The sequence below is a fragment of the Prosopis cineraria genome, unplaced genomic scaffold (assembly GCF_029017545.1).
Source record: "Prosopis cineraria cultivar Desert tree isolate PC_DT_omini unplaced genomic scaffold, ASM2901754v1 PC3, whole genome shotgun sequence".
In the NCBI taxonomy this organism is placed as follows: domain Eukaryota; kingdom Viridiplantae; phylum Streptophyta; class Magnoliopsida; order Fabales; family Fabaceae; genus Prosopis; species Prosopis cineraria.
Window position 1 is genome coordinate 44,937,271 of NW_026555334.1, and position 25,175 is coordinate 44,962,445.

Below are 25,175 nucleotides of genomic sequence, written 5' to 3' on the forward strand. Positions count from 1 at the left end.
CCCGCCACCACCCTCCTAAGCCAATACATACCTCATATTTTACAAGATAATTTTATGAATGGTTTTGTCCCTCGAAACATAAAATATTTATTACCCGTGCTTAATTTTTTAAAAATATTCAGAATCTAATTCCTTTTTTATCATTTTAAAAGCTACTTCAAATCATTTACGAAAATAATTTGATATGATATATGAGAGAGAATATCATAAAATAGTTAAGATACATGAAAATATCATGACATTTTATGATAATTAAACAATTAAATAATAAATAATTTTTTGTCATTGGATATCCACCAAAGATATTATGAAATCTAAAATTAAGTAAATAATAATAATTTATTATTATTGTAACTACAAATAAAAATAATATTTATTTTTTATAATTTTTTAAAAATAAATCTCTATGCCATATAAAAATTATTTATTTTTTAATTTTGTATAAAAGAGTTCAAATTTACTTACAAAAAATGATTAATGAAGTCGGTCGGCCCAAAAAACCCAAAATCTATGTATGGCAGTCTTGCTGCTTGATGAGTGTAGGTAGGCCCAATAATTGACTACCAGCGTAAGGTTCCTCGTATGGGGTGAGGCCCATAAGATAATACAATGCACCCCAAAGCGGGCGAAGCCCTAGGGTTTTCGAGAAGAGAATATATTGTCATCGTCTCTGTTTTCTCCAGAACGATAGCATTCACAGCAGATATCCGGCGAGGGGAAGATGGTGTCGCTCAAGTTGCAGAAGCGGCTCGCTGCTAGCGTGTTGAAGTGCGGCAGGGGCAAGGTTTGGCTGGATCCCAATGAAGTCAATGAAATCTCCATGGCCAATTCTCGTATGCTCTTACTCTTTGTTTTGTGGCTAATCCTTTCATCATCATCTCTGTTCCTCGATGCCTTTTCTTTTTGGTTGCTTTGTTTTATTTTTAAATACCCTTTGCTTCGCTGGTTGCTGAGAACCTTTGGAAGGGGCAGCGCAAACTCCCTTGGATCCGAACTTAACTGTAGGCGGTAGCTTCTGCTGGGGTTGGCTATGATTAGTTTTCCTTTTCTTTGCTGGAGATTTACAAGCACCCACATGGCATCTTCGGCTGATGGATACGAATTGGCTTAGCCGACTTGAGCTCTGATGCATGTCAATTTAAAATCTTACATCGGTTAACTTTCATGATAATAATTATCATTGTTGGTCCTCTAAATACGACATCTTTATTTTCATTTGTATCGGTATTGATAGACTTTGTGCTGCCGTCGCTTTAGAATCACAATGCCGTCTCTTCAGAATGCCTTGTTTTAAGGGGGAACCAAAACAAGCTCGTGCTTCTTTAATCTCCATTTGGATGAGACATGACATGTGATTCTATTAGAAATACCATCTCTGTTTTTTTTTATACCAACAAAATATATTTTCAATTCTACATTCATTCCCCACCCCTTCCCAAATGTATTTAATAAAGGACAACTTCATTTTCTATGCTTATCACTTTCAGGCTACTCAATGAATTTACATTTGCAGGGCAAAACATAAGGAAGTTGGTTAAGGATGGCTTCATTATTAGGAAACCGACTAAAATTCACTCTCGTTCCCGTGCTCGGCGTATGAAGGAGGCCAAGAGAAAAGGACGCCACTCTGGATATGGTATTTGTTCCTCAACTTGATTGGGTTTGACGTGAAATAACTCTAGTTGTTAGTTTGGAGTCATTTATTGGAATGTTATCGCAGGTAGTTTGCAAGTTAAAATGTTTTATTGTATATTATGGTTATCATCGTCTTTCACAAATGGACATATTGTCAAGATGCCATTTTGCCACATATAATTTTAAAAGATCAACATAATTGTTTATAGGGAACGAGTTATATATACTAAATGTCTATCAAACATTTGAGCGGACTATGATTAGTGCTATATCTGTTTTTGGTCACATAACTATTGCAGTGAATCTCTCTTTGGTCTCAAAGGAGAGAGGCAGTATCATTAATTTATAATGTTGACCTAAATACTGTTAGGTAAGCGTAAGGGTACAAGGGAGGCAAGGCTTCCCACTAAAGTCCTCTGGATGAGGAGGATGCGAGTGCTCAGACGCTTGCTACGCAAGTACAGGGAGTCCAAAAAGATTGACAAACACATGTACCATGATATGTACATGAAGGTGAAGGGTAATGTTTTCAAGAACAAAAGAGTTCTGATGGAGAGCATACACAAATCTAAGGCTGAGAAGGCAAGAGAGAAGACGTTGTCTGACCAGTTTGAAGCCAAGCGTGCCAAGAACAAGGCAAGCAGGGAAAGGAAAATTGCCCGCCGAGAGGAGCGCTTGGCTCAGGTGAGTTAATGCTCTTCAGAACTCAGTTACCGGTACTTCTGCTGAGTTTGGTTCTTCATAGAGATGGGATTTTGATATTTGGTTTGCTCTTTGTATAATGTTCAGGGTCCTGGAGAAAAGACATCAGTAGCGCCACCTGCTCCTGTTTCCCAGTGAGTGTCATACTCTATGTTTTAGCAACTTAATGGCTCTCAGATTTTTGAGTACCTTTATATATATATATATATGTATATTGGCCAAGAAATTTTCTTTAGTATTTAAACGAATATGCCTTGTTTGCAGAGTATCAAAGAAATCCAAGAAGTAAGTCAGTCACGTATTCGGAGATTAGAAGGATTTGGAATTATCAAAGACCCTGACGCCCTCAGTTGCTGTACTAAACCTTAGTTTTCTGGAGTCTCCTTGTGTTGCTATAGACCTTAAATAGTATTCTAAGTTTAAGCATTTATTATATTCCTTGTACTCTTGTTTAATCGTGTTTTTGGTATTAAGTTACACCTCGTTTCTGATGTTACTTAATAATTGTGACCGCACGAGAAGCTTTTATCTTTTGTTCCTGATTTTGTGTCAGGGTGGATAAATTTCAACATCAAAATGCGAACACGCTTAAATAGGTCCATGAGGTTCTGCAAATCAGGTCTTACTAATATGTTAAAATGCATGGACAACTGTGATCATGACTAGATGTGCTACTTGTCTTTAAGCACTGGGAGCAGTTTTTGTTTTCAATTCATTGATTCAATGTCTTATTGAACGTGTTCCCCTCTTTATGAAGTGGGGCGGGCAATTTTTTGCTTTGATTTGCTCTAACCTTGTGGCCCTGTGAAAATTAAAATATCTGATGTTTATTGTGACTTGTGAGGTGCTTCTGGCCTCGGTGAAAGCTTACGATAGTTGCACAATTCGTTGTTGGATATATTGGATACGGTATTTTAATCCCAAACTAATTAAATACAACCTAGCCAGACATCCTGGGCTTGGAACATTTCATGGAGGGCCATTCTTCGTTGAGTTAAGATATGTTGGACGCGGTGAGAACCCATCCCGGTCTCTCCTGCCCTTACAATCCTGGGCCCCGCCCCCATATTGTAAAGCAGGAGGGACTGGGATGAACTCTCATCAGGAAAGAATCATGATCCGTTGGACACCTGATTCAAAAGAGTTATCATGTCCAAATCTCGTTGTGTCATGTGTAATTAGATCATTGCTGCACCATATGTTGAGAGAAGCCAATAAGCATGATAACTAGTTTTAGTAAGTCCATGCCTTGCTAGCTAAGCTTGGCTTTTGTTCTCCTCCTATTGTACAACGATTAATCACACATTACTAAACACACAAGTTTATAAGAAAATACACGAGACCAGGCTTCTCTTGTCGGAATGGTAAGCTTACACCATTGGAAGATTTTAATTTATTGGGATATGTTGATTAATATGTTAGGCCTCAAGAGGATCTCGAGAGGGGGGAGAATACAATTGGAACGCATAACAAGTTTTAAAAAAATACATATAAACAAGTATGATATTTTTAAGTTGTGTTGAAAAAGAAGTATATGAATATAAAAGATTTATAAATTTAATGTTTCAAAATGTCATGCTCAATTATATATATTCTCTTAAAACTCATTGTACAACTTAGTTGTGCATCTTGGGGGAAAAAAAAGGGAAAACAAAACTAGGTCACACTATGAGTTCCAAGAAAACACATTTAAGCAATTATATTTAGTAGGACTGTGCAATTTACCCGATAACCCGTATATCCGCCCATACCCGCCCGACCCGTTATTAAATGGGTAAACCCATACCCATTATTTAAGTAAAATAAACGGGTATGGGCGGGTATATACCCGTATATCAGTAAACGGGCGGGTGACGGGTAAGGATACGGGTGGCCCGTACCCACCCATTTATGTTTTTTTAAAAAAATGCTGGCTGTGGCTGGAGACTGGGTCTGACAATCTGAGATGTATTTGGTTTTGGGCTGGGGATTGTTTTCAAATAAAAAAAAGACCCACAAACCAGTTTGGTTTCAAGCTAAAATCAAAGGCATGAGCGTGACCGTGAAACACTGAAACTGAAGTACCGAGTCTAAACCCGTGAACCAACTCTGCTTTATCGTGACCCGTGAAATCAGATGCCCGTTCTCTCAGTTGTGTCGGTGTGTGAGATAGTGAGAGTCTCACTCTCAGTTGTGCCCTAAATCGGTCCTCTCAGAGTGTGCGACTGCCAACTGCTGAGCTGCGAGGTGTGAGGCTGTGAGTTGCTGAGCTGATCCTCTCGTCCTCTGGCACTTCGGTTCTCATCCTCTGGTCTGGTTTTCCATTTTGCTTCACCAGTAGCGAGTGACGTTTTAAGTTTTCACAGCCTTGTAAGCACCGGAGTATCGTAAGGTATTGTATTTTTTATATGAGTATCGCTGATTCGTTGTATCGTAATCATAACTTATATGGGTGAGCTCTGTTTTTGAAGTATAATGAACTGCAATTGATTGAAATTTCCTTCGTTAATGTTGTCGCGTTTTCTGCATTTGTATGATAATGAGAATGGATAGTCTAGTGTGCCTCATTTTTTCTATTTTACTGAAGGGTCTTGTTCAATGTGGATAATATATTGTGGATTTTTGGCAAATTTAAAGAGCATCCATTCTTATACCTGGGATTCAATCTGCTGCTATGGATTCGTTATCTTAATTGGTAATGTTGCTAAGGGCATGCTCCAAGTTGTAAAGGGATCTATGATAACTCAAAGTTTTAAGTACCATCTTACTTTGAAAATGAATTAGTGGCAACATACTTTAAAATTAAATGCCTTTCACTTTAATGCTCCGGGTAGGCCTTTTCCAAATAATGGCAGCCTACTCTGATCCCCTCATATTGATCACATTGTCTAATTTTTTTGGCTGGCTATTATTGGTTTGGTACTTTGCTCTGCCTATAATTTTCACTGATTGCAAACGAAGTTCTATATTTTAAATAAATTTTTAGATAGATTTAGTGTATTGAAAATTTGTAAACAAACTTCTACATTTGCTTTAATTTACTGCTGGTGGTGGCATATTTTTTTTAATGTTGAAGTCTGTCAAGACTCTTTAGTCTTTCTCACAAGATATTGTCCATTTCTCAAAGCTTGTTGGTAATGATATTTGTATTGTGTATGATTGTTAAGGTGCTGTATCTAACATTAAATATTGCTATGATTGATTTGTTTTGCTTGTTATATAGTTTTTACTTTAACATTCACTATGAAAAATGTACAAGGCTACAAGGTACAAGCTATGGAAGGGGACCATGAACCTAAAACTACCACCACCGTCATAGCACCCATTGAGTCTAAACCTATCCAAGTTGAAGAAGCACCACCCTCCAAACGTAAAAGGAGCACAACATCTGAAATGTGGAATCATTTTGAGAAGTTTATAAACAAAAAAGGTGAGCATCGGGCTAAATGCAACTATTATGGAAAGGATTTTGCTGGCCATTCTTCTAAACTGGGACTAAGAACCTTTGGCAGCATTTTGATTCTTGCTCAAAGAATCCAAACAAAGCTAAGGCAGGACAATCCTTACTCTCTGCTTCCTTTGGTAAATCAATGACTTATCATTCGTATAATGCAGAAAGGTGTAAAAAAGCAGTTGCTGAAACAAGGTTTTAAAAAAATGTTGGAAGTGCTTGAACCGAGATTTACATGCCCCTCTCGCACCACTATGGCTAAGTTGTGCTACAAGATATATTTAGAAGAAGCAAAACGTTTGAAAAAGTATTTTAAGAAATCTAAAGTTCGTGTGTCCCTCACCACAGATTGTTGAACTTCAATTCAAAATTTCAACTACATGTGTTTGACAGCTCATTGGATTGATGAGGAATGGACATTACAGAAATGAATTTTGAATTTTTGTGTGGTGGAAAACCATAAAGGGGATACCATTGACAATGAAATTGAGGGATGCTTATTCTATTGGGGTATTAAGAAAGTATTTACAATTACAGTTGATAATGCTTCTTCTAATGATTCTGCTATTATGTTTTTAAAAAAGCGTTTGAAGGATTTGGGAGGTCTAGTTTGTGATGGAGAATTCTTGCAAATGCGGTGTGCTGCTTATATTTTGAATTTAATTGTTTCAAAAGGCCTTAAAGATATGAATCAATCTATTGAACTTATTCGGCATACAATCAAGTTTGTTAGATCTTCTCTTGGTAGGCTTAAAAAATTTAAGGAGCTTGTTGAAAAATTGAGAATTGATTCAAAGAGTCTTCTTAGCATGGATTGTCCCACCAGGTAATTTACATAATTATTAAATTATGATTGTTTGCATTATGATATGCAATTTTTTCTAACATTTAAATCTTTTGCTTATCTTAATAGGTGGAATTCAACATACATCATGTTGCAGAATGCCGTTAAGTTCACTAAGGTCTTTGATAGAATGGAGGATGAGGATCAAGATTACAAGAACTACTTCAAAAAGAAAGTTAAACTGTCTTCTAGCTCAAGCTATGTTGATAGGATGGAAGAGGAGGATGAAGATGAACTTGGTGATCATGATGGTGATGAAGGTACAGTTAAACCTCCTAATGCCTATGACTGGAGTGTGGCAAAGGAATTTCTCATCTTTTTGGAGTTGTTCCATACTATGACTCTTCAATTTTCTAGATTAAATTATGTCACATCAAACACATGCTTTCAAATATAGTTGCAATTAAGACACGATTAGATTCAATTGTAGTTGAATCTAATTCTTTGTTGAGTGACATGGCAGAAAGGATGCAAAGTAAGTATGACAAGTACTGGGGAAAGGCAGAAAACATGAATCCATTGTTGGTGATAGCTGTGATTCTTAAATTTTCTTATGTTGAAGTTGCTTTTAAATATTTTATTGGTGATTACATGAAGAGGGAAATGATGAAAAAGAAGATTATGGGGCTTTTGCATCGCTTATTTGATGAGTACTCTGCAACTCTTACAACCAGTAGTAGTGAACCATCTGAAATTGGTACAGAGGTGGGGGATAGCAGTGCCAGTGGTGGGGAGAAGCAAGCTCCTCCATCTTCTAAAAAAATTATAGATGTGGCAATGCAAGATTTCTTAGCCACTGCAATGAGTAAGCGTCCAAAAAAACCAATTTCAGAAGTGGAAAAGTACCTAAATGCAGATTTAGTTGATGCTTGTGATGATAGTTTTGACATTTTGGCATGATGGAAAGTGAATTCTTCCAAGTATAAAGTTCCGGGCTTGATTGCACGTGATTTGTTGGCTATGCCTGTCTCCACAGTGTCTTCGAAATCTGCTTTTAATACTGGGGGTCGAGTACTAGATACTTTCAGGAGTTCCTTATCTTCAAAAATGGCTGAGGCACTCATTTGCACCCAGAATTGGCTATCATCAACATCATGCACCCCATTGGAAGAGATTGATATTGACTATTTTGATGAGACTTTACGTGCTATTGATGTTAATAATAATATGAATAAGTTATTATATGTATATTCATTTTAATTCTCCATATTATATAATATATATTATTATTTACTAATCCAATTGTTTTAATTTGTTTTGTAGAGGAAGAGTCAATAGCTTAATATTCTGCCATATCAAGTGACTCCGAAGAAGATAAATAAGGATCGATGAGACTAAATGAGTTTTCACTTTAAAAATTAAAATGATTGATCCTTGTTTATTTAGTATTTGTTGTTAAAATATTTGTCCTTATATTATTCATAGATTTAAACTTTTAGAATGATGCTACTTAAGTACTTATGTCAAGTTATAGTGGGATGAAAATCATATGTTTTGATTCTTTTTTTTTTTAAAGAAAATGAGTGTTGTGGGTAAACGGGTGGCCCAGACTCGCCCAGACCCGTTTACACTCATTTAAAAACTGGTGCAAACGGGTATAAATGAGTACGGGCGGGTAGCCACCCATTTACCCATAAATGGGCGGGTAACGGGTAAGACCACGGATGACCCATACCCGCCCATTTACACTCCTAATATTATTTAGGAATGTTGACTTATGTAACATCTATTTTGTACCGTGCTTAGTTACTACAATGTCTCGATTTAAGCAGTGTCATTATAGCAATCTACATTTTCTCAAGCTTTGATCATGTAGAATTCAAATAAGATATATATGCCCACAAAATCTCTATCTCCTCGATCAAATCCAAACTCGTGGGTCCCACTGTCCTAATCCTCTTAGGTACGTCTCTGCTCTCCCCTTTCCTTTTTCCCCTTTTCTGATCTCCAAATCCCAGTTTCCCAATCCCCAGTGTCCCAAAGGGATTCTATATTTAAATGCCTCTGACCCAATATTGCTTTTAAGTCACTGCTCACGAATTAATCCGTCATCATCTATTCTTCTTACAGACAAAAAGCCAGCTATTTATTCTTTTATTTATTTATTGCCAACTATCTACTCTTTTAATTCAGTTTTACAAAACTTCAACAAGACCTATCGTTTTTATAAATATGTTGTTACGAATTTGATCATCGTGGTTAATTTACCATCATCAATCTAGTTCTTAAAAGATTTTAATAACACTGTTTTAGTCTAAGTTTTAAATCTCGATTAATTGACATTTTTTGGTTTTAAAGGCATTAATTATATTTGCATTAATATAACTTGATGATGGTACAATAAGCACATAAGCTTATTTTTAGACCAGAAAATAGCTATAAATCATAATCTCGTAAAATTTTGTTCCATTTTAACAATTGATACTGTCAAAGATTTTCAAGGCATTGAAAATTTGACTAGTCAAGACAGTGATTTAAAAAATTAATGGTTGAAATTATAGTTAAATCGTGACCAAACTGATTATAAATATAATATTTTTATTAAACTAGTTAAAATATTAGTTGTTAATTTAATATGATGGGTTAGCAAATTTACATACTATGAAGATTTTCATGAGGATTTTAAATTTTACCTTTTCAAAAAATAAATTCGATGGTTTGCTTTTCTTTTAATGTTTAAAAGTCTTCACTTTTATTTAACGATACCTATATTAGGACTTATATATTTTGGTTAGTGTCTGTTTCTTTAAATTAAAAAAAAAGCAATTTTAATTGTCATATTCCATGTGTCTCAAATTATAAAACAATTTAAAATGAGATTATGTATACTAATAAAACACAATAATGATATTTTAAGAACTTAATTTTTCAAAACAAAACTATAAACTTTTAAAAATATTTTTATTTACTTAATTATTATGTATGTTATAATATTATTATTTCAATTCTCTTTGATAGTATTAAAAAAATATAATTAATGAATTTTTTTTCTTAAATTATTTTATATTTTAGGATAAGAAATCTCTTAAAAATTATCTTATTGATTGAGATAAAAAGAATATATAAAATAGTTGTTGAGAAAATCTTAAATTAAATATGATGAGCTGTTCAAAAAGTCAACTTATTTTGATAAGGCTAATCAAAATTACTTGTCAATATAAGTTTAAAATAGATTTTCTCTCAAAAACTCCTTGAGTTTAAATTAAAATTCACCCAACTCCCTCATATAACTTAATCAAACTTATTTTTATAAGTTAAACAAATATTTTCTAAATTTAGTTCCATAAATCATTTTTACGCACTACTATGACTATGATTATAATTATAATTTGAAATGAAATGAAGAATTTCGTTGAGATTTTTGGTTTCCCCCTGCTATAATTGCTTCTTATTTGATATAATGTCATTGTTGCAGCCCCCCCCCCCTCATTGCACTCTTTTTTTTTTTTTTGGAATATCAATAAAGAATCTATAAAAAGAATTTAATATTTAATGGGATCTGAATGGATTGAATATTTACTAAAACAAAAACTTCACTTATTCATCGTTAATATTTACTTGTTAACGGTTCATTTGTAAAATTAAATTGCTTACAGAGTCATTTCCTGATATTCTCTTTTTATTTTTAAGGGAGTGAACTCTGTCATTGGATTCTATAGACATTCATTTATTGTTCATTGTCGTCAACTGTAACGTTTTCAATGTCTTCTGTATATGATGATCGAGATTGTATATTTTGCGAAAATATTATTGGAAACATCGCTCTCTCTTTCTGCTTTTTTTTTCTTTTTCATGAAAATTAATTCATTATTTTTTTATCTTTATTATAAAATACTCTCAACTATTTTATTCATTTTAAAAAATTCATTTTTTTAATATCATAAAAAAATAAAATATATTTTAATTTTTGATCTTGACTTTAAATAATAATACAATTACATTAAATATCTTCACGCTAATTAAAAAAATAAAATTAAAAAAATAATTTAGTTATTATAAAGTATTTTATATTTTGAATTAAAAATTATTTTTAAAAAGTATTTTATAAATAAGGGGAGGGAGTATTAATCATCTCGATGGATTGCCCTTTCGGTATCCTTTGTTCAAGATAATTGACAATGATTTTTTACCAAGTTAATACTTGAAGTATAATTAATCAGAATTGTATTGTAATAAATATTCAATCTAATCCAATAAATAATTGAAGGATACTTGATTGATGGATATTCTTATATTATTGAAATCAAGGAAGTGCAAAATATAAATTTGACTTGAAAGTCAAATTGACCCCATTGTTTAAGAGAATCAATTTTAGTGTGGACCATCATCACCTTCAAACCATTTAAATTTAATTTGAATATTCTAAATTTATAATTTTAATTTTAATTTTTTTAAAAAAATTATTTTAATGTATAAAGAATAGAAAATTAAGACGATGCTTGTTTTTATAAAAATAATTTTTTATTTAAAAAATATCAGTTAAAAAGCTGTAGATTTATATAATAAGCATAAAACTGGATCCTTCCCTGTTTAAGAGTGTACGTGAAAACACTCCAAGAAAAAAAGTTAAAATTCGGTGTCGGCAAAATGAGAGATTTAATTGAGGATTTCATGGTAAATCAATGGATTAATAGTAATTAGAGTTGATTGAGTTATAATGATATTTTATCGTAGCCTTGGCTTTGCCTTGCGTGATGCGTGGAAATTAAATATAGAAGGAAATGAAACGCAGAGCCGGCTCTTCCTTTTTAGCTGTCGTTTTCTCTCACCACCTCCTCTTCGCTTTGTTTGCTTGTGGAGTGCTTGCTTGGCATTATATACAAAACAGCTCTCTTCTGTTCACCTCCCTCCCCCCACCTCTCTTCGTCTTCGCTTCTATTCCTCCCTCCTGCTTCACTGGCTTCGGCTTTTGAAGCTGCCACAACCATGAAGAGGCTAGTAAGTACGTTGTTTTATCTTACGATGATTACCGGGGAAAAAATAATCTGTTCCTTCTCGTTTTCTTTTTACCCCGTTAAAACTCGATGCTCTGCTCATTGCTTGTGTCCAGTTCGATGATTTTGAATCTTGATAATCCTGTGGCTACAAAAAGTTCTCATTTGGCTTATTCCGGCTCCCTCTAAATTCATCTTCATGTCTGTTTTCCTTTTTGGTGTGTACGTTGCCTTCCAAGTGTATAGTTTTGAGGAATTATCTGAAAATGCTAATCTTTAAGGACATTATAGATCGGTGGATATTTCAGATAGGTTGTTTGGTAGATCTGTCTTTTCTGTTGAAACTGATCAAAAGATCTTATTTGTAGCTAACATTGTATGGTTTATCACTTTTGTCCATTCACAAATACTGTCCAACTGTAATTACAATATGTTATCATTACAGTGGTTCGCTAGTCTGAATTCCATTTTCCTCCTCCCAATTCTTGTCCTAAAGTTAATTTTTCTTCAAGCAATCCCTTTGTAATGAAGGGCGAATGCACAATTGTTTCAAACAGACGAAAGAACAGAATATTTGTTTTGCTCCTGAGGAAGTTCTATCATTGTTTTAAAATGACCCAATGCGTAATTATGCATCGCCTGTACGATTGAAATCAGAAATATATTCTAATGAAGCTGGCGATGAAGTTTAAGTCTTCTCCTTTGCTGCCTTATTTACAGGTGGCTGTGACTATGCTTCTCCTGGCATTAAGCCCTGCTCCAGAGAGTAATGGGGAGGATATTAATGGTGGACCCTGTGAGCACAGAGTATTGGATGCGAGGCCTCACAGTGTCTCAATTTTAGAATTTGGGGCAGTAGGAGATGGGAAAACACTCAACACAGTTGCCTTCCAAAATGCAATATTCTATCTCAAGTCCTTTGCTGATAAAGGTGGCGCTCAGCTCTATGTTCCGTCAGGCACATGGCTTACCGGAAGCTTCAATCTTACCAGCCACCTCACTCTCTTCCTTGCCAGCGGCGCCACCATTGTTGGATCCCAGGTTTTGATCTTCAATTTCAACCCTTTCCCAATAAAAAACTGTAGAATTAATTGTATATGCAGAAGGAAAGTTACAGCCAGTGAGCAATTTTGGTGATGGCGTTTCAGGATATCGAGCACTGGAGTGTAGTGGATCCCCTCCCTTCTTATGGCGGAGGAAAGAGATATCGCAGCTTAATCTACGGGCAGAATTTAACTGACGTCGTGATTACAGGCAAGGTTCTCTGCCCTTTCTTTGTCTCTCATAAAGTATATGATTTACAGTTAGCAGAAGCATTACAGTACTGTATTGTTATGATCAATGGATGTGTCAGGTGATAATGGAACTATTGATGGCCAGGGTGCTTTCTGGTGGAACATGTTCAATTCTCATTCCTTAAATTACAGCCGACCACATCTCGTGGAATTCATAGGCTCTGATGACATCGTAATCTCAAATTTAACTCTTTTAAATCCTCCAGCCTGGGACATCCATCCAGTATATTGCTGGTACATGTGCTTCATGCATCTCTTCCTTGTTAAATCCCGTCTTGTGGCCGTGAAACTGTTCCGGTTTTAACATTCACTTCTTCTACCCATTGCAGCAACGTTCGGATTCACAACATCACCGCTCGTGCTCCAATTGATTCCCCTTACACCAGCGGTATAGTTCCAGGTATATTCACACATATCACTTGTATTGCTTTACACAGGCAGTGAGATTGGTGTCTCACTTGCTTTCCTTAAGCCTAGACGTTTCTGCCTCTTCTGTCAACACTAGTTTCTGATGGGCATTACACATGAATATCATCATCATCATAGTAATGGTAATTCCAAGTGAAACTTGCAGATTCTTCAGAATACATTTGCATTGAGAACAGCAATATTAGCAGTGGTCATGATGCGATTGTGCTGAAGAGTGGTTGGGATGAGTATGGAATCCCGTATGGCAAAGCAACCTCGATCGTGCACATCAGGAGTGTTAGGCTACAGTCTTCTTCAGGAGCTGGCCTGGCCTTTGGAAGTGAGATGTCTGGAGGCATTTCCAACATAATCGCTGAGCACCTCCTCGTACTCAATTCCCATGTCGGCATCCAAGTGAAGACAACAATGGGCAGAGGTGGCTATGTCAGAGACATTTTCGTATCAGACGCAGAACTGGATAACATTTATTTGGGTTTCAGCATTGATGCATGCTATGGTTCCCATCCAGATGAGGGCTACGATCGGAGCGCGCTTCCAGTTGTTGGTGGCATTACTTATAATGACGTGATTGGTGCAAATATAACTATTGCCGGCAATTTCTCAGGATTAGTAGATTTGCCATTCGCGTCAATATGTCTTTCAAATGTGTCTTTTTCAATCAGTTCCGTTTCATCTCCTCCATGGTTTTGCTCTAATGTGAAAGGTTTCTCTGAAGAGGTACTTCCTGAGCCTTGTCCTGCTCTCCAGAGCTCCTCCTCTTCTTGCTTTGCTCCCACATGTTCAACGCATGTCTCAAGCTTATGAGGTAACTGCTGCGGCAAAAAATCAGTGATTCGTTTCATTCAATCTGTACATGAGACACATATTTCATATTCTGCTTCTTCAACACAATTTTCCAATAAAAGAAAATTCTTATTTAAAGAGGTTCTTGTTGCTCTTTATCTTCAACATTTCAATCAAATGTCTTGGGTTCTGTCAATAATGGTTCCAGATTGCCAATGATTATATTTATGGGGAGTCTCATCACCTTAATGCATACCCAAAACCAGGTTCGAAAGCGTCAAAATTATCTATCACAAGAATGAAACCAAATACGCACATTCTGCACCATGCACAGTGTGAAGCGTCGCTGTCAAAACTTGATGTGAATTATGTGTTGAGGGGGCCTGCAGGTTCAAAATCAATTGTTGAACTCTTCACTTCAGAGCTCAGACCTCGAATAATTTTGGCTCGATGGAGAAAATTTAAGCTTATATGGCCATTGCCTACGTTAACTGGTTTTTATATATAGTTATAGTAAAGAGCTAAGCTTGATGGTGATTGGTGACATGACATTATTAGCTTTGACTTTTGCCCGGCTGTTTGATCCAACGACGATCGCAAACATCTTATGTTAAGTAATTTTGCTGTTAAAATCTCATTTTAATTATTTAGACAGTTTAGATAAAATTGATTTGGTTAAATCGACTATCTTAATAAATTTAGATTTTTGAGAAAGCCATATCGCACTTGTAATTAAAGTAATAATTATTTTAATTTAATAGTATTATATATTTTGAATATTATTTATTTATTTATTTTTTTAAAGTCTAACTGAAATTTATTTTATTAACTTAGTAATCCTCATGAGGTATGCATGTCTACCCCTAATGATTTTTTTTTAATTCGTATGAGCGTGTAAATTTAGTTAAATGAACAATATTGTAACATATTTTGAAATATATCACTTAGATATTTCATATTTTAGTAATCAAAATATTTTTGAATCACAAATAAAATATTGCATAAGTTTCTAATGAAATACCTCGTTTTAAATTATTTAATTTCTATAATGTGTGATGTAGATTGATTAAATTAAATTCAACTAGGTATGGCTGGTAAAAAAAAAAAAAAATCAACTCGGTATAAATTAGTCTTTCAATCAGACCAATACAAATAACGAAAGAAAGATTAGTCGTTCTTCCTCCTCCTTTTTTTATTTTTTTGGTTTTTTGTTTTTTGTTTTTGACAGGCGGGAAAGATTAGTCTTTAGGGTGGTTCTTGACCAAAAAGGCGCATCTAACTATTACGAGTGCTGGCACCCAAAAAACAAAAAAAACAAAGCAAAACAAACTATTGCCAATGCAATGTAATTTGCATCCCCTAAAATAGGAAAAAATTTATTGCAACTTTTTTGACCAAATTTAGCGACAATCAAACCTACTAAAATTTTAAAACATCAATTCAATACTTATGAGTCTCAGTTTGGTTGAATTGAAATTAAATTTTTAAAGATAACGATACAAATAATCCTAACCCCTTATAATAAAAACAACTAATATAGAAAAAATAAATAATTAATATAAGAGAAATTTATAACTTTTATTAATAGTATAACACTCTTATGAATATAAACAAGTGAAGTTAGATGCATAAATAATTCATGTAGGAAAAATAAATAATTGATGTATAAAAAATATGCAACCAATATAAGAGAAATTAATAACTTTTTATTAACATCATAACATTACTATGAATATAAACAAATAAAATTAAGCCATGGATAACACTGTGTAGTGTGTAAAAAAATGAATAATTGATATATAAAAATTAAATAACTGATATAAAGAAAATTTACTACTCTCATTAACAACGTAAAATTATTATAAATATAAGTAAGTAAAACTAGACATATAAATAATTTGTGTAAAGAATATGAACAAATGCTATGGAAGATAAATAATTGACGTAAGAGATTGAGGTTATTTGTGTTATTTTTTTTTAAATTCAATTTAGCTCAACTAAGACCCATAAGAACTGAATTGATATTTTATAATTTTAGGAGATTTGATTGTTAGTAAATTTGGTTAAGAGGATTATTGTGAAATTTTTCCTATTAAATAATTACAAGAATGTCAAAGTTCAAGCAACGAGCATCATTGCTGCATTATATGTATAATACAAATTACAACAATTGCAGACCAAAAAGAAATTAAAGATTATAGGGCAAAACCTCTCCTTTTGCATCTAAAAAATTTATATAAGAAAAATCAGAAACCCAAAAAAAAAAAAAAACACTCTTTAGTCTGATACAATATTCACTTCCTATTTCCATTTTTCCGTTTCATATCAACAGGAGCCGGATTCCTTCCGGTTCGATTCAAGACTCCATTTGGCTGTTTCCGAGAAGGCGAGGGGACTAGCGAAGAATTCACATTCTTGCTGTCGAAATAACACCAAAACAAAACATTAACATTATTATAAAGCTTGCAAAGTATAAACTACGAGTAAATTTGAGGTGTTTGCATGCTGCTAAAAGTGCGTGTTCACGTTACCTCAATTCGGGGCTTTTTGGTGTCTTGGACATCGACCTCTTGGTCTTTGAGCCAATTCCATTGGGCACTGTGGCAAGTTTGGAATGATTATATTGCCAAAGTAAGTCAGGTTCCGAGGAATCACTGGTTACAGCGTCAAGATCATCCATGTCATCTGAACCAGCAAGGTTGAACTGACTGCCTCCCATAAGCATATTAAATGATCGTTCTGTGCATACTATTGAAGAATCCTGCAGATATTTCTGATAAAAGGCCTCTGATAACTGTCCGTTGTCTGCTTCCCAACCCCTCAAGGGGATCCCAAATTTGCTTACATCTTGCTTGTTTACCATCACCTTATCGACCCACTCGCCCTGTCCAATTTCTTTATCATCTTCCCCGTGGTTTTGACCAGGACTCTTCACTGGGGGCCAAGGTGGTGAATTTGCAGATATCTCGTCAAAATCAAGGCTGTGTGTTTTTTGCCTCCTGGTGTTACTGTGAAGCTGCATGATGAAGCAATAATAACCAAACACATTCCACATGATCGATGACCTTGAGGAGATTTCAACTCTTGTCACATATTACGACAGCTAACGCTAAGCAGTAATTTGCTCTGTCAGTTCTTGAAAATTGAAACAATAAATTACTTCCTCACATTATATGCATCTTTTAGCCGTCTACCAATCATTAACGGGATTCCATCTTTCCTCATATTTAAGCACGATTGAAGAGCATGAGAATTCTTTATCATGATAAAAACGTCATTAGGAAAAGAATTTTACATACCCCTATGCTACCTTCATCAACCATTGGTTGTCGGCATCCAAGGCGATCATCACCCATTACATCTGCACACCGCTGGCTTATAGGATAAGGTGATAGGTCACCAGCCTTTGTTCTGTACTTTTCGTTGCTGCCAGAAAATGAATGTACAACCTGCTCTGATTCCCCTTCCTTCCTTGCCAAGGCCGCCTTAAGGATGGCAAACTGCATGGCAACTCAGAAGTTACACTCAATATAACTGAAAAGAGGCATTTTTCTACGACTGCTGTAAACGATATCACAACCTGTTCTTTGAGTTCTTTTACATCTGCACTATCTTTGTTTACTCGAGCAGCGCCAAGCTCAACTGTAGAAACTCTTTCTGCAAATTTTAAGGTGCTAATTGTTTCTCCAATGGCATCAGACTCTGGACTTATGTGAACAAACATTAGTGTTTTGGCTTGTCCCCCTGAAATGAGCCCAACCGACGTGATTAGAAGTCACAAGGAATTTTTCTTACCTCGAAGAGAGAAAAGAATATAACAATATGATCGTATCTGACCGATAAGAAAATGAACTACTTAAAACTTACCAAGTGAATCTTGGAGTAACTGTGTGAGTTTGCTGTTTCTGTATGGGACATGTGGATTTTTCTGAGCGAGTGATGCGATGACATCACCCAAAGCTGAGAGAGATCTATTAATATGCTGTGCCTCCTTGAGTCTATCTCCCGTGGCCTCAGATTTGTCTACCCTCTCACTTCCAGCCAAGTCAACCAGATGCATGCATCCACGAAGGATGGTACCAGATGTCAAGTCTCTTCCTTGAACATGAACAGTCAAGCAACTGCCAAATTGATCATTTTAAGACAACAATAAATATATGTTTCAAAATATACCACTAAACAAACCAGAGGCAGTGATACCAGGAAAATGTATAGGATATACCTATGAGAGCGGCTGCTACGGTCATTAAGGGCTGTTGCTCCAACTGCACGATTCCTTTGCCCCAGGTTCATTAGATCAATAACATCAAGCGTTGATGATACAGAGACAAGGCTTGCATCTGGCACGCTCAACCCTTTATGAGAACTACTTCGAATTTCTAATGTATCAATGATTAAGGCCAAACATCACCGCTCAAGTTTGTTTCATTTTAAGCAAAAACAATCTAGAAAAGGAAAATAACAGTAATAATAAGAATAATGAGAATAAAGTAGCCGTCAATGTCATCCATATTCTCTAAACTCTGAGGTTTTAATCTTCTACAGCAATAGGAGGTTATGCTATACCTAGTGCTATAACCCTTTTACATGGGGGGAAAAACAAGTGGCAGGTAAAAGGATATCTTCTATTTGATCCATCAGTAACCAGAAGATCTCTGACTCGCTCATTATAAATCTCAATCATTTGAACAGCCACATCATAGCGAAAAGCGTCCTTTCGTTGATCTGCTATATGAAACAAATCGCTTAGAGCTCTGTAATTTACACCTTGACTTTTCTCTGTTATCTCTTTCGGCCCAGTCTGCATGTCAACAACATGAATCAGCAATATAAGTTTGATATTTGTCAAACTTTTGGAGACAACTTAGTGTATCCTACCATAGTGTAAGTTTTTCCTGATCCTGTTTGGCCATATGCAAATATGCAAACATTATAACCGTCAAGTACAGACCTAATGAGTGGCTGCATATCAGAGAAGACCTCCGCTGCAACACAATGAGATACAATTTCAATCATTAAGATGTAAAACTCATGGAGATAAATTTAGTTCATAGACCAAACGGACCTTGGGTTGCGGATGGCCCAAAGATTTTGTTGAAGTTGAATGTTTTGCGCCCCTTTCCGTTCTTTGATGGAATATTGATTGTGATATTTCCCTCTTCCATACTTTCCACTGTGCTCAAATAGCTTGATTGTCCAGGTAAGAAGGGTCTTACTCGACAATACACCCTAATACTTCCTGGTTAAATAAATAACTATCCTTAGTTTATTTTGGGATCAAAATCCTAGGAAATGCGTAACTGAGAATTAATCTTAAGACAATTAGAAATCTCGTTACCCTTGAGATCCTGGACTTGATTATATAGTCTACGATTTTCTTCAAGAACTGTGTGGTATCCAGAAGCAGCATGAGCCAACCCATGAATATGCATTCCTATAAAGGAAAAGTACAAGATCAAATAAGATGTCTCATCCAACAATCCCATGGTGAAGAACTAAAATATTTCCACCTCAAGTCCTTACCAAGGTTTGAAAACTCCTCGTGAAATTTCATTTGCATAAACCGCAAACCGGCTTCTGTGGTGTGAAGGGTATGCTTTAGTTCCTATAAAAATAAAAAGATGAAAGCAAAATATTGCCAAATAGATTAACAAAATACAAAGTTAATAGAACAAATATTATCTCAGCTGCTCCCTACTTGAATATGCCTTTGCTGCTGATCAAAGAGTATTTGTTGTTTCAGAAGTTGGTTTTGCAATTTTTCTTCAGCAGCACAGTTTCCATGAATCACATCCTTTTTGCTTATAACCATTGGAATCTTGTTCTCTACCTGATCGATTGAGAAAGAGCAAGTCTAAGAATTAAAACATTCTTTCAATGTCATCACAGTCCTAGAATTCATGGAATATGTGAAACACATGTTTTTGTCACCTTTTTATCTCCCACCACAAACTTTGATATAGGTCGGTTGCCATGAGAAACACTATCTCTTGGCGCTGTTTTAGTCTGAGTTACATGATGAACAAAGAAACAAGAAAAAGCTTGTATAAATATCAAAATAAGAACAAATAGCAATACTAAAAGGTCAAGAAAATTGTACCTGTTCACCTTGGCGTGCAATCCGATGCTCAAACTCCTCTACAACTTTGTTTAAAACAGATTCAACCAACTGCTCCATACAGAAGAACAATACAACAGACAGTTTGAAAGGCACTCATAGTCTTATGACAGTAACGGGGCGATGTTAATTGATATGCATTGCACGTTTTAACATTCTATCAAGTAGCAGACATGAATAGGTAAACAACAATAATTGAGAAGCGTTTTATAATGATACTAAATGTAGCATACTTGAATTCCGTATTGTGTAAATTGATTAGAAGTTTCTGATTAAGTTCAGTCATGGACACAGAAAAGTACATGTCTCCTTACCATTGGGACTTCGTCAGGTTTCTTATCAGACAGAATTGCATGAACGAGCGAACTCAAAGAATGAGAGCCAGACTGCAAAAGTATGAGCAGTCAAAACTTCCGTTTAATTGTTATGTTATATTACAGAAAACAACAGCAGATGTAATGTCAAAAAAAATTAAAGCTTACCAACCATTTTACTAGAATCAACGTCAGAGGGAGAAGTCACGGATTTTTCATTGATGGATGAGTTCCTTGACAACGAGTTAGTAAAGGGCTCTGAATTTTTTCTTACAAAAGATTTTCCAGAAGTTGTGGCCTTAACAGTTCCACCAAACTTCCATGTTCCATTTGCCCCTGTCTGTTTCCATTCACTATAGGATTTAAGGCCCAAAACGCAGTTCACAATCCGAGCTGATTTCCCCCCCTGAAATATCATAAATTAATGAGCAAAAAACCAAAACTACGAATTTTAAAAGAACCAGAATGCAGAGATGCTATTGAAATATCCCGTGTTAGTTGCAATCAAGTCAAGCTCCCTGCGATTGAAATCCTTACGCAGAAAGTGAGAAATAATAAGATTCAGGTCCTTTTCATACCTGTTCCAGATCAGATGCCTCGAAGGTAGGAAGTCCGATTTCTTGGATAGCCACAAGGAAGTTCCTCACGTTTTCAAAATATTGAAATGCCGACAATGGTGCTCCATCTGGGATCATCGCAGAATCAACAGGACTTTCCACAACCTACAAAGAAATGTAATCAGTGGATAAATTGTAATTAACATATAAAAGAGAGCAAAGTAAATTAAGATTGAGCTCACCTTAGGCACAGCTCCAGGTTGAACCTTATTAATGACATTGCAGAGGATAATCCCACTTCTCAAACCAAGTCTAAACTCTTCCTCAGAGGGCTCTGCTGGTAAATCTTTAGCCGCAACAACTCCAACCATTTTTCTCAGCCACCCTGCTGCTTCGTATCTTCTTGATGCTGCATTTTAATTTATTTTTTTTTTCTTTTCAAGACAAGTGATCCTAGCACGTATATTGCTTTTAAAAGAAGTCGGTATGCATAATTAGCATTCAGTGGAATGAAAGAAATTAAGGAGAAGAGATGAAAGCAGATCAAAGGGTTAGCCGGTTAGGATTCTCGGAGCCGGAATAATAACCTTCTCTAAGCTTTCCCTCAACATGTATCATTTAAAAAAAAAAAAAGATTTAAACAGACATTATAGATGCTGAGAACCATATAGAGCTGGAAAACTTGGCAACAGATGATGCATATAATTCGCAATTCCTAAACTGAGTTTCGCAAAAGCCCGGAAAAAGAAAACAGAGAGGCAATTACCAGCTTCCTCTGCTTTCCTAGATTCTAAATCAAGATCTTTGAGCCGAGTGCCGTGCTGCTGAAGCACATCTTCCACCACCGATGCCACCGAAAACGACAATGTTCCCTCCGCTGCCATCGATTCCTCGCTAGGAACTAATCAAACTGCGAGCTGACCTTGCAAATCCCCGCCAAAAGCCAAACTCAATTATTCAACTCGTCAACAGTGTGCAACATCATTTATGGAATAAGCATTCGTAAATATCAGGAGCCGCTTGAGGAGACGGAGAACTTGATATCACAGAGAGGAATAAAGAAGAGAAACAGAGAAGAGAATAAAAACTGCAGGAATGTGTTCCATTGATGTTGACGTTGAGTGTTTTTGAGGTTTCTTTTCTTTGTTACCAAATTCGAACACTCACATTCTCCATTACCTTTTGCTTTTCTCTATCTCTAACAAAGCAGAAGGAAGTGTTCCCACAGATACCTCTCGCTCTCGCTCTTCTCTCGCTCTCTCTCTCCTCTCTGTGTGTGTATCATCCGCTTTGTACTCCCATTAAGTTGGTTTTCTACTTTTCTCTTTCCTATACCTCAATCCCGAACCTACTTCCCAAACTCCCACTCTTGACGTTCGCAATTTTATACCTCCTGTTATCTCGTTCCCCTTTTTTTCAAGGAAAAAGAAAAAAAAAAGAAAAAAAGAAAAGAAAAGATCCTGCGCCTTTTACAGGATTTTTTTTATATAAATAAAATATAATTAATTTATAACCATTTGTTTGAGAGAGTAGTAGGTATGATTATCATTGTCTTGACTTAACTTTATAAATTTATTATTTTTATAAATTTAATTTATAAAATTATATTAATTAATTTATAAATTTAAATTAGATAAAATTTGATTAAACTTATTTAAATTTATCATTTTTATATTTTAATTTATAAAATTGTGCAAATTCAATCATAACCTCATTAAACAAAATAGATATATATTGTGTAAAACTTAGTTCATAGAAATGGTAGGAACAGGTTCAATAAAAAATAAAACTAAAAAAAATAAATAAATTTTTCTATTTTAAAATTTTTCTGTTGAGTATAATAATCTATAAATGTATATATATTTAATTTCAATGATATATATATTTAAATTAAATTATAATCATATTTTATATTTTAATTATTTAATCATACACTTTTAAACATTATTTATTAATAGAGGTAAATTCTTACGAATTTATCATCTAAGTTTAAGTTTTAAATTTACATCTCTATCATAAATTTGCTTAAACTCTCAAGTTTAACAACCTTGCATGTAATTGTAAAATTAATTAACAATAAACCTAGATTTGGTAGTAAAGATATGAAGTCGCAAAAAAAATATTGTATATCCCTACTTGATATAAAAATGTCGACAAATGAAATTATATATAAATCATTAATAATAACTAAACTCGTTTTTATGCCATTCACATGATGGATGTTAATTATGAATTTTGTATGGAAAAGCACATGTAATGATAAAATTAATTAACCATATAGACAGATTTTAAAGGATTTATCTTTAAAAATGTAACAAAACTCGTTTAAAATTTTTTATGTATGTGAGCCATTCATGGTATTTCAAAATTGGCGTTGTAAGTTTATAATCAGTCGATAAGCTACGAAAATAAGATGCCATCCTGGCTTATTTTCAAAAAATAGAAGCATGTTAAGTCTTGTATTTTTACACTAAGTATAAAATGAGTTATGGTATTTATTTGACTTATAATGTTATTATTTACCATCAGTTTAATACACATTTGATATTGACATACATACTGGAGGCTTTTCTTTCCCCGGCTCTCTCCCTCTCGGGCAGGTATCACCAGAAAGGAATTTAAGTAGACTGGGGATTCAAGGATCACGAATCACTACTATTGTGGTCATTCTTAGTAAGTGTAATAATTAGTTACATGCGTACTACTCACTTCATTTCAAATTATAAAATATTTTTTAAAAAAATTTAATACTTTAAAATATAAGACACTTTAATAAAAATAAAATTTTATTAATGATACTTTTTTAATATTACACTTCTCATATATTTTCTCTCTTTAATATCATTTTTTTAATAGAGTATTAAACAAAGGATAATTTTTAAAATTTTTATTTTTATTTTAAAAAAGTAAAGTTGTAAAGCATATTTAATGAGTTTTATAAATATATAAAATTTTATTTAAAAGTGTCTTATAGTTTAGAATAGAGGTAGTATTAGTTTACACAAAATAATTAATTATTTATTATTTACGATCATGATGCCGTCGAAGAAAACGAAGGACCAGACACCAACATCATACCAGAAACGTCGTACTGTATTTAAGCTTAACACATTTCCGGCGACAAGAGAAAAATAAAAATAATAACAACCATCGCCGGGGGAAAAAGTTTAACGTATCATTGCTTCTGTTTTTTTTTTTTTTTTTTGCCCCCTTGCCATCATTTGAATTTATCTTAACTTTTGCCATATTCAATAATATTGTTCGGTCAATTATTACATACCCAATTTTGTTAAATTTGATTTAAATACAATTATCTGATATTCATATGTGTGTGTGTTGTAAGCATATTTCTTTTTTTTTTCTTTTTTTTTCTTTTTTCTTTTTCCTCCAGTTCATTGAGATTTATAAATGATGTTCAATCTCAGTGGCAACATTATCTTTCTCGCTTAAAAGAGATTTAGGATTCAAGCTTGTCTCTCTCTTTTCTATAGAAAAAGGACATATTAGAGGTCAAAAAAAAAATTAAAAAACAATTTGATTCCTTATGACAAATTTCTGTAAGGAAATTTAAATGTGAGGGATTTTTAAGACAATGTTTTCCCAAAAAAAAAAAAAGCTCCGCAATGGTGTATTAATGGAGTAGTTTTGCTGAAGTGTGAGGAAATCACCTGAAACAGCGCAGCACATATGGCATGTATTAATGGTGGCCATCATTTAAAATTAAGGTGTGAAAACAGATTAAAAAAAATCAAGGCAGGAAAAAATAAGATGGAATTAATGAGCACCATGAAGGCCAACCCACGTTTCCTTTTTAAAAAAAAAAAGAAAAGAAAAGAAACTGAACCTTTTATAATATTCATTTTTAATTTTGAGGTGATTGACGTGGGTTCATTTTTAGTTTTACTCTTGTAGGATAAAAAAACCATTACAAAAAAAGGAAATAAATGAGGCATTCCCTCATGAACCGGCTTTTTGAAAAACCAGCTCGTGCTCATGAAGACTTGCCATTATTATTATATTGGCACACAGTGTTTTGTTTTCTTTTATTCCAAGTTTCTATTTTAATAAGATATATAATCCATTAAAATAAATCAAACATAGGGACGTTACACCTATAAATAATGTTAACTTCTT

At 34.4% G+C, this 25,175-nt stretch overlaps 4 protein-coding genes across 6 annotated transcripts; 3 read left to right on the forward strand and 1 right to left on the reverse strand.

The window, feature by feature from the left end:
* Nucleotides 1-652: 652 nt before the first annotated feature.
* Nucleotides 653-2,833, forward strand: LOC129307198 (60S ribosomal protein L19-1). Its single transcript, XM_054948085.1, has 5 exons — nt 653-833; nt 1,514-1,636; nt 2,006-2,319; nt 2,425-2,471; nt 2,602-2,833. The coding sequence occupies exons 1-5, from the start codon at nt 722-724 to the stop codon at nt 2,624-2,626; spliced, it is 621 nt and encodes a 206-aa protein (XP_054804060.1). The 5' UTR covers nt 653-721; the 3' UTR covers nt 2,627-2,833.
* A 154-nt stretch (nt 2,834-2,987) lies between these two features.
* Nucleotides 2,988-8,447, forward strand: LOC129307199 (zinc finger BED domain-containing protein RICESLEEPER 2-like). The gene is made up of 4 exons (XM_054948086.1): nt 2,988-4,708; nt 5,576-6,593; nt 6,681-6,871; nt 7,875-8,447. The coding sequence occupies exons 2-4, from the start codon at nt 6,337-6,339 to the stop codon at nt 7,892-7,894; spliced, it is 468 nt and encodes a 155-aa protein (XP_054804061.1). The 5' UTR covers nt 2,988-4,708; nt 5,576-6,336; the 3' UTR covers nt 7,895-8,447.
* Nucleotides 8,448-11,379: 2,932 nt separating this feature from the next.
* On the forward strand, nt 11,380-14,190 carry LOC129306675 (probable polygalacturonase). 2 transcript variants are annotated; one of them, XM_054947382.1, is made up of 6 exons: nt 11,380-11,549; nt 12,266-12,586; nt 12,694-12,799; nt 12,900-13,074; nt 13,170-13,240; nt 13,415-14,190. In XM_054947382.1, exons 1-6 carry the CDS (start codon nt 11,538-11,540, stop codon nt 14,071-14,073), a joined length of 1,344 nt encoding a protein of 447 aa, XP_054803357.1. In that variant the 5' UTR covers nt 11,380-11,537; the 3' UTR covers nt 14,074-14,190. The 2 variants fall into 2 exon arrangements, with proteins under 2 accessions (XP_054803357.1, XP_054803356.1); XM_054947381.1 differs by having other exon boundaries at nt 11,410-11,553.
* A 1,979-nt stretch (nt 14,191-16,169) lies between these two features.
* Nucleotides 16,170-22,359, reverse strand: LOC129306504 (kinesin-like protein KIN-14I). 2 transcript variants are annotated; one of them, XM_054947137.1, is made up of 20 exons: nt 22,221-22,351; nt 21,808-21,958; nt 21,284-21,450; nt 21,063-21,206; nt 20,657-20,890; nt 20,485-20,556; nt 20,153-20,221; nt 19,984-20,058; nt 19,751-19,882; nt 19,576-19,657; nt 19,391-19,486; nt 19,118-19,291; nt 18,931-19,037; nt 18,673-18,853; nt 18,275-18,434; nt 17,920-18,173; nt 17,633-17,796; nt 17,352-17,552; nt 16,584-17,068; nt 16,170-16,470 (listed from the first exon to the last, which is right to left on the reverse strand). In XM_054947137.1, exons 2-20 carry the CDS (start codon nt 21,923-21,925, stop codon nt 16,347-16,349), a joined length of 3,039 nt encoding a protein of 1,012 aa, XP_054803112.1. In that variant the 5' UTR covers nt 21,926-21,958; nt 22,221-22,351; the 3' UTR covers nt 16,170-16,346. The 2 variants fall into 2 exon arrangements, with proteins under 2 accessions (XP_054803112.1, XP_054803111.1); XM_054947136.1 differs by having other exon boundaries at nt 21,808-22,359.
* Nucleotides 22,360-25,175: the final 2,816 nt, after the last annotated feature.

Excerpts from the sequence above, each read along its gene's own strand:
- LOC129307198 (XM_054948085.1), top strand. The coding sequence starts at position 722 with ATGGTGTCGCTCAAGTTGCAGAAGCGGCTCGCTGCTAGCGTGTTGAAG. Across the intron at positions 834-1,513 it reads AATCTCCATGGCCAATTCTC|GGCAAAACATAAGGAAGTTG; the intron begins GTATGCTCTTAC and ends TTACATTTGCAG. Across the intron at positions 2,472-2,601 it reads CCACCTGCTCCTGTTTCCCA|AGTATCAAAGAAATCCAAGA; the intron begins GTGAGTGTCATA and ends CCTTGTTTGCAG.
- LOC129307199 (XM_054948086.1), top strand. The coding sequence starts at position 6,337 with ATGTTTTTAAAAAAGCGTTTGAAGGATTTGGGAGGTCTAGTTTGTGAT. Across the intron at positions 6,594-6,680 it reads AGCATGGATTGTCCCACCAG|GTGGAATTCAACATACATCA; the intron begins GTAATTTACATA and ends TTATCTTAATAG. Across the intron at positions 6,872-7,874 it reads TGATCATGATGGTGATGAAG|AGGAAGAGTCAATAGCTTAA; the intron begins GTACAGTTAAAC and ends TTTGTTTTGTAG.
- LOC129306675 (XM_054947382.1), top strand. Across the intron at positions 12,587-12,693 it reads CCACCATTGTTGGATCCCAG|GATATCGAGCACTGGAGTGT; the intron begins GTTTTGATCTTC and ends ATGGCGTTTCAG. Across the intron at positions 13,075-13,169 it reads ATCCATCCAGTATATTGCTG|CAACGTTCGGATTCACAACA; the intron begins GTACATGTGCTT and ends TACCCATTGCAG.
- LOC129306504 (XM_054947136.1), bottom strand. The coding sequence starts at position 21,925 with ATGGCAGCGGAGGGAACATTGTCGTTTTCGGTGGCATCGGTGGTGGAA. Across the intron at positions 17,069-17,351 it reads TTGATGAAGGTAGCATAGGG|CTTCACAGTAACACCAGGAG; the intron begins GTATGTAAAATT and ends TTCATCATGCAG. Across the intron at positions 16,471-16,583 it reads CCAAAAAGCCCCGAATTGAG|CAAGAATGTGAATTCTTCGC; the intron begins GTAACGTGAACA and ends TTATTTCGACAG.